The 13,018-nt window shown below is 39.9% G+C and overlaps 1 protein-coding gene across 2 annotated transcripts; it reads left to right on the top strand.

Annotated features, from left to right (window-relative positions):
- The first annotated feature begins 655 nt into the window (after positions 1 to 655).
- Positions 656 to 10,980, top strand: chkb (choline kinase beta). 2 transcript variants are annotated; one of them, XM_020614228.1, is made up of 11 exons: positions 656 to 1,446; positions 2,241 to 2,349; positions 2,566 to 2,679; positions 3,676 to 3,809; positions 3,896 to 4,000; positions 7,770 to 7,828; positions 8,859 to 8,946; positions 9,021 to 9,129; positions 10,029 to 10,129; positions 10,236 to 10,317; positions 10,456 to 10,980. In XM_020614228.1, exons 1-11 carry the CDS (start codon positions 914 to 916, stop codon positions 10,510 to 10,512), a joined length of 1,491 nt encoding a protein of 496 aa, XP_020469884.1. In that variant the 5' UTR covers positions 656 to 913; the 3' UTR covers positions 10,513 to 10,980. The 2 variants fall into 2 exon arrangements, with proteins under 2 accessions (XP_020469884.1, XP_020469891.1); XM_020614235.1 differs by lacking the exons at positions 10,029 to 10,129; positions 10,236 to 10,317; positions 10,456 to 10,980 and adding an exon at positions 9,387 to 9,720.
- Positions 10,981 to 13,018: the final 2,038 nt, after the last annotated feature.

The raw sequence follows: 13,018 nt of genomic DNA, 5'->3' as shown, positions 1-13,018 counted from the left end.
AAAAGTGACTGGGTTTCAAATAAAGCTTCAGGTTGCTGGATATGTTGCTGATCTCATGTCATTCAGATATAAACTGTGATCACCATAAAGGCTAAAACAAATACTATAAGTCATTTAAATACATCCAGAAGATCATAATATTATGAGGGTGCCAGAATAAAGTTGTCAATTTTAATTTCTGAATAAAATTAAACCACTAGATAAACTGACTTAGCCCTAGTGTATTAAAATAAGAACATATTTGAGTAATTTGTGATTGTTTTGAATACCATTAGCTTTTATGAGGAAGGTTTCATGGAATTTAGCGTATTTTCTTTTCAACTTTTTAAAGTTTTTACAGGGACGCACTAGCGTTCACGAATATTCCATGTTAAAATGCAGGCTATACTCTATTGCTCTCAATCAAGCCAAATATAAAACATAGAGTATGCTAATAATACATACGAATACAGAGTAAAAAAATCTACATTTTTAAACTGTTATTTACTGAGTGAATAAAATGTTTTAAAATGCCCAATCCGTTTTTTTTTTGGTTTTTTTTTGTTACAGTTAAGTATGTTTTCAAAGTAGCCTAATATTTAACGTTTAAGGGAACATTTTACTGCAGTATAAAGGAAATTAGGAGTGTAGCCTATTTCCCAACCTGGGGGTTTGGGATCCACAGAGAGGGGGTGAAATGAATTATAGTTTTTTAAAAATACGTCTCAAAGAATCCAGCCTTGTCTTCATGTTTACGCCAGGGCCTAAATCGCAAACAAAAACTTCATTTCCCAGAAACCTTCACCGCACGGAAGCCGGAAACGTATGACCCCGTAACGACCAATGGAATTAGCAAGTGAACAAGAATCGAATTGTGATTGGACCTTGACTATGGAAAGGCGACGAAACGCACATCTGAATATATGACACTTTAATGGTCCCTATTAAGTCATCCCACATGGGATCTAGACCATTCTGCTGTGTTTGGCTTTTCCGGATAATCAAGTTTAGCGGCGAGTTGCGTTTGTCAGCGAGTCGCTCCCGTTGCGTCAGCCCGATATTTCACAACCGTATTCCCTTACTCTTCGCTCGGAAACTTACGATGCAGTCAAGTCGAAATGTAGCCGTGGGTGACTGTAGTTACGGCGAAGGGAGCATGAGCACTGCAGAAAAAACACGTCCGGAGCTTCTCAGCATTATTCCGACTGTCTCAACAAAACACACCGATATCACGGCGGCGAGGAAACAAGTAGGAAGCACGCTTGTCCTTAGCAGAAACACAAACACCCCGAGTCCTTTCTCTGGGGCCAACTGTGATGACGACTCGGAGGCAGAGTCTTTTCAGGATGGGAGAACCGAGGATGTGGACCGGGACACCAGGTGCAGGGCTTTTGTTTGGTGCCGAGACTTTCTTGCAGGCTCGTGGAAGACTATACAAGAGGATGATTTTCAAATCAGCATTGTAAGGTAAACTGTCAGCTACAGCTGTAATGGCGGTAAAAGGCTATAGTATCCATGTGATTGTGAAAACGGGGTAAGCGGGGGTTAAACTTGGCCGGAGCCACCAAGGTACCATTAAGACGTCTGGAGGTAGAACTGGGCTGCGGTTCCTTCAGCATCATAACGTTGCTAACTTTCACTTCTGGCTTGAGGCATCTACTTTTTGACACCGTTTCAAGCTGACCAAACAAATGTAAAACGTACTGTTGTTCTCTGGTGCTTCATGGAAATCATACATGTTGTGTATAACAAAGTATCAGGTGACCCCCTCCGTGCCTTCTTGGGAATCCTTGAGGTGTGTTGATCCTCAGGTTGAGAACCAATATCAAGTCAAATTCAAGTCAGATTTTATTTACGCACTGCCAGACAAAAGTGTGGACCCACTTTTCCATTTAACTCAGTGGGAACGTATGTTCAACCTTGTAACTGGTGGTGTATAGCACAAATCACAGATTTTCCTTGAGGGCCTTTGTTTTATATATTATGGTATAGCTAGTATTGCTCCTTTCATATTTAGTATTATATCATTCTGCTTTACCAAATATTTATGTAAGGAGGTATGAACTTAATTGTCTAAGCAGAACACAGTTTACAGAAAATAGAATAGGCTGTTTTGTCAGTGTGTGTCATGATACTAAACCTGTTTTGTACTTTTTATGTTGACTTTCCCAGTAAACATAAAGCAAAATCTATTGGCGTCTCATGACTAATCTTAATGACTATGGCTTCTGTAATGTGATAACACTGTTTTTGTTTTGCAGTGGTGGGCTGAGTAATCTACTGTACCTGTGTAGTTTGCCTGAGCATGTGCAGTGTGTCGGAGAAGAACCTCGCCAGGTGCTCCTCAGAGTCTATGGTGCCATCTTACAGGTCTGTGTGTCTAGTAGGGGTCCTTGGGAAATTATATGTTTGACAATGTGTGTGTGGCTGCACATATTTAATTATCATAGAGAGAAAATGATAGTGTGATGCATTCATACAGTATAGCATTATTGTCAATCTGATGTGGCAGTTTGATTGTTCTTCACATGGAAGTATGAAAGTACCATCATACTGTGACTGTTTTTCTGTGTATCTCTGTGACAGGGAGTGGACTCTCTGGTGTTGGAGAGCGTGATGTTCGCCATCCTGGCAGAACGAACTCTAGGACCAAAGCTTTATGGCATTTTCCCCGAGGGACGCTTAGAGCAGTACCTTCCAGTATGAGGCACACATTGTTGCGTGCACAAACACACACATAACCATGCCCACAAACTGTGTGGCTCTTTAGCTTCAGCCAAAGTGCATAAATGTCTTTTGTGTGGAACAATGAGACGTGTCCATAACTTTTATTAGATGAAAATAGCTGTTGTTTATTGTGTACGTTATTGTGTAGAATATTATATTTAGAGTATTCTGAAAGCTTTTTTGTCCTTTGATCACAAAACATTGTTCTTGAAAAATGCATTCACATGGAAAAATGCTCCTCAGTTGCCTACATAGCCCCATTGAACCTGTGGAGATTTAAAAGTCCTACTGTTACTTGACTTAGTTCCTAATGTTGAGGAAGCCAGAGGAGGGAGTAATTCACCCATGTGCAAGTCACATGCCAGGTCTAACTGTTTAAACTTAAAGGTAGCTTTCTAGCTAATGTTTGACCAGCCAATAAATTAGCTAACGTGCACATTCACGTACTTACCTTTTTTTGTGAGCTTTGTAGTGACACTAATAAAGTTGGACATTGTGGTGGTCGTGTCACTGATTTTTATGCTGCAGACTTTGCATACTTCTTACTACCATCATCGACGACATAATCTTTGAATCCAAATGTTATTATTTTTGGACTAGGCCCCTCCATAACTGCATCCTGTGACCTATGTTGCCCTCAGCTGGTCTTACGTTTTCTGGTAGGTTGCCAGGTTTGCGTGCATTGCCCTAGAAATCATCCAATTGTGTTTCAAAAACAAAACTTAACTTCTCAATATCTAGAAAAATGCAAATATTTAATTTAAAAGGTGAAGTAACTTTGAGTCATTTGTCTAAGTCAAGTTTCAAGTCATGAATACCAAGTCAAAGTCAAGTCGAGTCTTTTACCAGTGTTAGTCAAGCAAGGCTCAAGTCCTCAAATATGCAACTTAAGTCTGACTTGAGTCAAGTAATGTGACTGGAGGAAGCATTTGCAGAAGTAGTGATTTCTTTGTGTCTCTGTTTCCCTAGAATAGCCGAATGCACACAGATCAACTTTCAGATCCGGCCATCTCAGCTGAGATTGCCACCAAGTTGGCACATTACCATAACATGCTTATGCCCTTTAACAAAGAGCCTAAGTGGCTGTTTGGGACCATTGACAAGTAAGCACACCTTGATATCACTCTCTTTCTGCTACTAGAATGGCCTGTTTTTGTAGTTAAGTGTACTGTATTTTTTTTTTCTTTAGATACATGAATCAAGTGATGAAGCTTAGTTTTGTACGAGAAGCACACTTGAAGAAGTACAAGAGGCTGATGAAGTTGGACCTACCTGCTGAGCTGGAGAGCCTCCGGTGAGTTGGGTCACAGGCTTCAGATAGCCAAATTCTGTCTTTTACATTGAGTGAATTTGTAGGGTATTTAATACATTAAGCCTTAAAATGTGTGGTAGGTAGGGTTAAGGAAAAAATCTACAATGAAACCTCTACCATAAGGCACTACAATTAATCATTCCGTGAGTGTGATTTTGATCCCTGTGCGATCTCAGTCTCACGTGACAATGATTTTGCCATGTCTGCGACAAGGAGATGCCTTGTATCAAACCAACTGCTCCCTCATCCTTGCTAAGCTGTGTTAACCAACAGGAATGCGTTACATCACGTGATGACCTGTAGAGAGGGAGAGAAGATTCGATTCAAAAACAAATCCAGCATGTTTGACATTGTGAAAGATGATCTTTGTCCTCCTGCAACTATTTTTCAAACGTTGTGCTGCCTGCCCTGTACAGCTAGTGCTGAATAGCAGTTAAGGCAGGAATAAATCACTTTGCAGTTATTAGTTGAGGTTATTGGTTAACACAGCTTAGCAAGAAAAAGGGAGCGCCGACATTAAAATGCTTACATTTTAAGTAGTAATGTGAACTCTTGCAAAACCAAAGGTACATGTTTATTTCTACCCCAAAAGTGGCAATTTGTAAATGTGCAATAATTTGGAGAAGCGTGTGTGTGTGTGTGCTTGGCCTCTGACTATCTAGTGGTTGCACTTATCCATCATTACACATATTTAATATTTTGTTTTAGTGTTAATTACTTTATTGTAATGAAAGAGCTCTTGCATCAGAATCTGTATCGAAATTGGTTCAGAACTGAAAAAATGTGGATCGGCCCATCTCTAATTGCAACCTGTTCAGCTTCTCGTAATGGACCTCAAAAATGGCTGAATAATAACAATCATGTCAGAGATGATGTGAAGAAGGGAAATTCAGTGGTTAAATGGGTGTGTGCATACACTGTTTTCTGCCTCTGAGGCTCCAGAGTAACTTTCATGGAATATCAGGGAAAATACAGTGGATATAAAAAGTCTACACACCCCTGTGATGTAAAAAAACGAGACCAAGATAAATAATTCCAGAACTTTAGCCACCTTTAATGTGACCTATAACTTGTACAACTCAATTGAAAACAAACTGAAATCTGTTTTTCAGTGGGAAGTAAAAATAAAAAACTAAAATAATGTGGTTGCATTAGTGTGCACACCCTCTTACTGTGGGGCTGTGACTGTTGTCAGAATTAAGCAGTCACATTCAAACTCATGTTAAATAGGAGTCAGTACACCTGCCATCAATTAAAGTGCCTCTGATTAACCCCATATAAAGTTCAGCTGTTCCAGTAGGCTATTCCTGACATTTTCCTAGTCGCATCCTACAGCAAAAGCCATGGTCCGCAGAGAACTTCCAAAGCATCAGAGGGATCTCATTGTTAAAAGGTATCAGTCAGGAGAAGGGTACAAAAGAATTTCCAAGGCATTAGATATACCATGGAACACAGTGAAGTCAGTCATCATCAAGTGGAGAAAATATGGTGCAACAGTGACATTACCAAGAGCTGGACGTCCCTCCAAAATTGATGAAAAGACAAGGAGAAAACTGGTCAGGGAGGCTGCCAAGAGGCCTACAGCAACATTAAAGGAGCTGCAGGAATTCCTGGCAAGTACTGGTTGTGTAGTACATGTGACAACAATCTCCCGTATTCTTCATTTGTCTGGGCTATGGGGTAGAGTGGCAAGACGGAAGCCTTTTCTTACAAAGAAAAATATCCATGCCCGGTTACATTTTGCAAACACACATTTGAAGTCTCCCAAAGGCATGTGGGAAAAGGTGCTATGGTCTGATGAAACCAAGGTTGAACTTTTTGGCCATAATTCCAAAAGGTATGTTTGGCGCAAAAACAACACTGCACATCACCAAAAGAACACCATACCCACAGTGAAGCATGGTGGTGGCAGCATCATGCTTTGGGGTTGTTTTTCTTCAGCTGGAACTGGGGCCTTAGTCAAGGTGGAGGGAATTATGAACAGTTCCACATACCAGTCAATATTGGCACAAAACCTTCAGGCTTCTGCTAGAAAGCTGAAGATGAAGAGGAACTTCATCTTTCAGCACGACAATGACCCCAAGCATACATCCAAATCAACAAAGGAATGGCTTAACCAGAACAAGATAAAAGTCTTAGAATGGCCCAGCCAGAGCCCGGACTTGAATCCGATTGAACATCTGTGTGGTGATCTGAAGAGGGCTGTGCATAGGAGATGCCCTCGCAATCTGACAGATTTGGAGCGTTTTTGCAAAGAAGAGTGGGCAAATATTGCAGAGTCAAGATGTGCATTGCTGATAAACTCATACCCAAAAAGACTGAGTGCTGTAATAAAATCAAAAGGTGCTTCAACAAAATATTAGTTTAAGGGTGTGCACACTAATGCAACCACATTATTTTAGTTTTTTATTTTTACTTCCCACTGAAAAAAAGATTTCAGTTTGTTTTCAATTGAGTTGTACAAGTTATAGGTCACATTAAAGGTGGCTAAAGTTCTGGAATTATTTATCTTGGTCTCATTTTTTTACATGACAGAAACCTGGCATTTTAACAGGGGTGTGTAGACTTTTTATATCCACTGTAAGTTACTTTTGCTGAATTTAAACCAAATGTCAACTTAAAATGTATCTATTGGGACATAAACAGTGTAATTTTGTTACTGAATAGTATTTGTTATTAACTTAGATTAAGGACATTTTTGTGCTTGCAACCTCAAAATCCTAGCTGGTGACAACAAGTGCAAATATTTACAAATAAGTACATTGTGTTCTCACCAGATCAATAAATAAAATATACGGGTCACAGTAGCTATAAAACAAAGTTGTGTAGATTAATATGAAAAGTTTGTATACTACATCAATAAATCTGTAAGAGTTGTAGTCTGAGATTAGTTACACACACAATGTATTCAAAGGGACTGGACTAGCTGTATTTTTTTGTTTCCAGCCTTATGACTGACCTTTGTCCCAGTGCCCCCATGATTGTCCTGCTGGCAGTCTGACCTTAGCAACCAGTCAGAATCAGCCCAGTGTTTATTGTCTGTGTTTATCTTGTAGATATGTGCCAGTATCACACTGAAGCAGGCATAAGATGTAGTTGCCACTGCACAGAAGTACCTGCTGCTGTCAACTAAAGTCATGGAACGTATCAGAGTTGATAGCATGTGTTATTATAGAAGACTTCATAGTCCTATGATCTGTGATTCACTCTAGGAAGTGCAGTCATTCAGACTTGACATCTGGGGATTGATTTCTATTTTTTTCCTCAAATCAAGACTTAAGTTATATACCCCAAAGTGTGTAGACAGTTGAACACTGCTTTTGCCACTTAATGAATGAGCAGTCTTTCATATTCACACCTACTAAAAGCCAACTGGGTAATCTGACTGGGTACACACGTAGATGCTTTGTATTTATATGCCTGATAACCAGCATAAATAATCACACTAAAATGTAGATTTTTTTTAAATACAATTAAACATTTATCACATATTCTGTATGTTGTCCACTGATAAGAGTGGAATTGGTGTGAATGTAATGTTGTGCAGCCATGCTGTCAGTAGAGCAGTGGAAGCTGTAGATAACACGATGTTTGTCTCATGCCTCAGTTAGTTTTGGTCTTCTTAGCATATTAATTGTTATAACTGAAGTGTAAGAAGGTTTGAGTAACACTAACTAATGCTACTACTGGATGCCACACTGACAAGCTCTTCTCTCCTCTCCCTTTAACATCATCACCATCACCACAACAGTGCACTGCTGGCGGCGACTCCATCACCGGTGGTGTTTTGCCATAATGATGTCCAGGAAGGTAGAGTCTTCTTCTGCCCAGTCCTCACACACCTGATTTGATCTGATTGATCTGCTCTCTGGCTCTACTGACACATTTCCTGGGAGAGCAGTATGTTACATAAGTCAAAGGAAGGCCACAGTGTAATTATTCATAGGGACAGTTCATATTCATATGGATCATCCTAGGAGTGACAATGAGCCTCTGAAGAAGATGAGGTGGTAGTGAGAGATTTAGGTTTAAATGGAAGCAAAAGTCACCTAAGTTGAGCTTAGACTACATGGAAAAAGTAACTGTGTGTGCGTGATTATATCAATCTCATTCCAAAAACATGCATTTTAATACTGTATAAGCTGGCTGCAGCGATTGAGAGTATTAGCACTGGTTGGTACTGGGTGGTAAGGTCTGACTCACAGTCTGCATTCCAACTCATCCCAAATTAGTTACATAAGCCAAGTTCCTCCACACCAAATTGGGAAGAAACATGTTTTTATGACCCTGTCAGTGGAGAAGCCCCCTAGTCAAACTGTTGCCACAAAGTCAGATCCACACTGTTTCTGAAATAAATTGCCCTAATTGTTTTCCTGTGATGATTTATTATTTCTGTCTTTCATTCTTGCACTGAATGCTCATTGATTGTCTCATACATGAATCAGGCGCAAATCAATTATCTTGAGCAGATTTACCTGAAAGCAGTAGTTAAGGGGCGGCTACACTGTATGGTTATGGCACTGGTGATGGTGGAAATGATATACAGCACTGTGCATTAGTGTTAAAACTGACCACAACTACAACTAATAGGCCAGACCCCAGAACAAAAGTACATTAGATGTGTCCACACACTTTTGGCTATTTATGAGATAAAACTTCTCATTTACTAAGCATGTGTTCTGTATTAGTGTTTTTTTGTTTGTTTGCTTGTTGTACAAAGGAATGTGGCTCCAGAAGAATAGTGGGAGATGAAGAAGTTGATACATAGTACATTCTTTGTTTACACAGCAACTAGAGAGTGCAACTTATAGTACAAATGATGGTGGTTTTTCCACTGCAGGTAACATCCTTATGCTGGATGACAGGGACCAAACCTCAAGACAAAGACTGATGCTGATCGATTTTGAATACAGCAGTTACAACTACAGGTAAAAGGGGTTCCTGTTTTGGCTTGTGCCTTTGTGTATTCATATAAAACATAATGTAACATTTTTTTGTGCAGGGGTTTTGACTTGGGTAACCATTTCTGTGAGTGGATGTATGATTACACCTACAAGCAGTGGCCTTTCTACAAAGCTACACTGGAGAACTACCCCACCAGAGAACAACAGGTCAGGCTAAAGACTTTACAGCCCAATAAAGACTATCTTTTCTTTGTCCTATTATTTTCAGTCTTTTTGATGGTAACAGAGGCGTATTAGAATCCAAATTAAGTGGAATGGTGTTTAATTACTGGTATGCTCAAAACTTCACATGTACTTGAAATTCCCACAATGTGAAAATTAGACACTGTGTTGTCAGAGAGCTTGGTAACATTTTTATGAACACCTTTTATATGATTGTTCTGATGTTCACTTGTGTTTTGCAGTATTATATACACACCAACCTGCATAGACTTTGGACATATTTTCCAGTTGACCTCAAAGATGTAGCCAGCAGATTTCAGGTTTAAACTCAGAAGCACTATAACATTCATTCATTCAGGCAACAACAATGGTTTTCAGCATTTCTTTATCGATTACTAATAAAATACATGTAATCTTTCTACTCCCTTGGCCCTGTGAGGCAGAGAGATAACTTTCCTACAGCTTAGTCCCAAAAGACAGTGTTCAGGGACAGATGAGTGTCACACAGTGCCATCTAGTGGTGGTATTGCAAGTGTGAGTTGAAAATTGCAAGACTGAACACAATAGCTCATGCAGAAAATTGTATCAAACTTAAGTTTTTCCCTTGGAGGACCCTGCCATGTGATGCTGTAAAACAACACACTAAAGGCTTTTTGGGTCTCATTCGGTCTCATGTTCTTAAGACCGGCTGGTAAATGAGATCCTTTGTCTGCTTGTTGGGCCCATTATTAAAATCTACATTTTTCTTTAGTCAATTGCTCTAATCAAGTGCATGTTATTAGTCCTACTGGAAATCGTGCATTGTGTGTAATTAGACACAAATCATCACTAAACGCAATAACATTCCTGAAACATGTCACAAATAATGTTGCTTTTTATTGCAGCTACATTTTATCAGACATTATTTGGCAGAGCAGAGAAGACACTCTAACATTACCACAGACCAGACACAGACTGAAGAGGATATGATCATTGAAGCAAACAGGTAACGCAGTGTTCTAATAACTGACAGCAGTTGTGAATGTGTATTTAAACATTATAGCAAAATCACCACAACTCTGGATAATTATTATTTTTGTTTTCATATGTAGATATGCATTAGCGTCACACTTTCTTTGGGGGCTGTGGTCCATTATTCAAGCCAAGATATCCAAGATCGAGTTTGGATACATGGTATGGAGAATTATGCTCTTTTCCAGTCTGATGGCAGCTGCATACTACTTTTTTTTTTTCTAGTAAACACAGTAGCGTTAGTCAGTCATGAATTTAACGAATTTACCCCGCCTCACAGTAAGCCATGTTGTTTTGCAGGACTATGCCCAGTGTCGTTTTGATGCCTACTTCAAGCAAAAGAAGCTCTGGTCCTGAAATCCACCATGTTAATGAGAATGTAGTGTCTCCTTTTTTTTTCTATCCATATCATTCTTCACGTTCACATTCTGTTCGGTTCTGTTTTCCAGCTTTTTGTTGTTGAAACTCCAGTCCTATGCAGTTCAGCTTATGGCAGTTGATGTGGAGTGGAAGGTAGACATTACAGTCTACCAACCACAGTCTAGGTATATGCGCAGTTTTAATGAAGCGCCTTTCCTCATAGTGTGCAATTTAGTTAAAGCAGGTATACAGCGAGGAAAAGAATTATTTGATCTCCTGCTGATTTTTTAGGTTTGCCCACTTACAAAGAAATGAAGGGACTATAATTTTTATCATGGGTTTATTCTAAAGGCTAGAGACAGAATATCAATAAAATTCGGTGAGGCATCCGCAGTAATGCGGTCTCTGTACCGGTCCGTTGTGGTGAAGAAGGAGCTGAGTTGTAAGGCGAAGCTCTCAATTTACCGGTCGATCTACGTTCCTACCCTCACCTATGGTCATGAACTTTGGATCATGACCGAAAGAATGATCAAGCGGCAGAAATGAGTTTCCTCCGGAGAGTGGTTGGGCACACCCTTAGAGATAGGGTGTGGAGCTCAGTCACCCGTGAGGAGCTCGGAGTAGAACCGCTACTCCTCCACGTTGAGCGGAACCAGTTGAGGTGGCTCAGGCACCTGTTTAGGATGCCCCCTGGACTCCTCCCTGGGGAGGTATTCCAGGCACGTCCCTCCAGGAGGAGGCCTCGGGGCAGACCCAGGACACGTTGGAGAGACTACGTCTCCCGGCTGGCCTGGGAACACCTTGGGGTTCCTCCTGAGGAGCTAGAGAAGGTGTGTGGGGAGAGGGAAGTCTGGGAGGCTCTGCTCGGACTACTGCCCCCGCGACACGGTCTCGGATAAAGTGGACGAAGATGGATGGATGGAGAATATCAACAAAAAATTCCAAAAATGCACGTTACAAATGTCATAAATTGAGTTGCATTTCAGTGAGTAAAACAAGTATTTGATCCCCTACCAACCAACAATAATTCTGGCTCCACAGACTGGATATGTGCTCATGTGGTGCACAGATTAGTCCTGTGAATTTAAGAAGGTGCTCCTAACAACAACTCGTTATGTGTATAAAAGACACCTTTCCACAGAATCTCTATCTTCCATTCAAACCTCACCACCATGAGCAAGACCAAAGAGCTGTCAAAGGAAGTCAGGGACAAAATTGTAGACCTACACAAGGGAATGGGCTACAAGACCATCAGCAAGAAGCTTGGTGAGAAGCAGACAACTGTTGGAGTGATTATTCGCAAATGGAAGAAATACAAATTAACCATCAGTCGCTATTGGTCTGGAGCTCCATGCAAGATTTCATCTCATGGGGTAAGGATGTTCATGAGAAAAGTGAGGGATCAGCCCAGAACTACACGGGAGGAGCTTGTGAATGATCTCAAGGCAGTTAGGACCACAGTCACCAAAGTCTCCAGAAAATCTATGGAGGAAGCTGAAACTTTGAGTTGCCAAGAAACCTTAAGGATTTAGAGAAGATCTGTAAAGAAGAGTGGACCAAAATCCCTCCTGAGATGGTGCAAACCTGGTAACCAGCTACAAGAAAAGTCTTGCCTCTATGCTTGCCAGCAAGGGTTTCTCCACCAAGTACTAAGTCATGGTTTGCTTGGGGATTAAAAACTTATTTTACTCACTGAACTCAATTTATAACATTTGTATTGTGCTTTTGTGGGGGATTTTTTGTTGATATTCTGTCTCTATCCTTCAGAATAAATCAGTTTCTGTAACACAGAATCTTGCTTTATCATTTAAGTGGCTTGGCCTTTCATTTTTATTTTATTTGGTATCACCCAGTTTTAGATGCATTTCACTTCTTTGGACCACTTTTTGACATAGCTGATTTTTTTTTGTTATGTGCATGTCAGAAGTAATGTTTTTAGTCATTCTACCTCACTTCTGTCTCCTGATGTTCATTCTACAATAGAGTGTGTAGATTTCTTAAAAACTGACTGGAACATTTCTTTGGTGAGGACAGAATCAAACCGTGAATATTAACTACTCCATACTTTAATGATCTCATGTGTCACAGGTAGTTTTACTGAAGAGCAAATGAAAATAACTGCCCACCAATTATTCTGTAAAGGTCCGATGTAGACCTTAGCTACATTAAAAGCTTAGCTACATTTAGCAAACTATTATAGAGGGTTGTTTGATACAGTATCACTACAGTCAACAATACTGTTAAACTATTAGAACAGTTACACGGTTGTAATGTTGAATCTTGTCTTTACTTTTGATATCGGTTATTAACTGTACATTTCTTTAACTCTAGTCATTTATTTTGGTTTGTATTACCTCTTGGCACTTGTGTGTCCCTGTCCCTGCTCTATGTTGATGTCATTTTGATTGATTATTGAAAGCTTTTACTGTTTGATTGTCCACCAGTAATGGTAACATGGAATATTTAAACTCCTCTCTTTCATACATATTGTATGAGGTTAACT

Source organism: Monopterus albus, unplaced genomic scaffold, assembly GCF_001952655.1.
Source record: "Monopterus albus unplaced genomic scaffold, M_albus_1.0 scaffold5.1, whole genome shotgun sequence".
NCBI classification, from domain to species: domain Eukaryota; kingdom Metazoa; phylum Chordata; class Actinopteri; order Synbranchiformes; family Synbranchidae; genus Monopterus; species Monopterus albus.
Note: the sequence above shows the minus strand (reverse complement) of the source record. Positions and strands in the feature narration are given on the sequence as shown.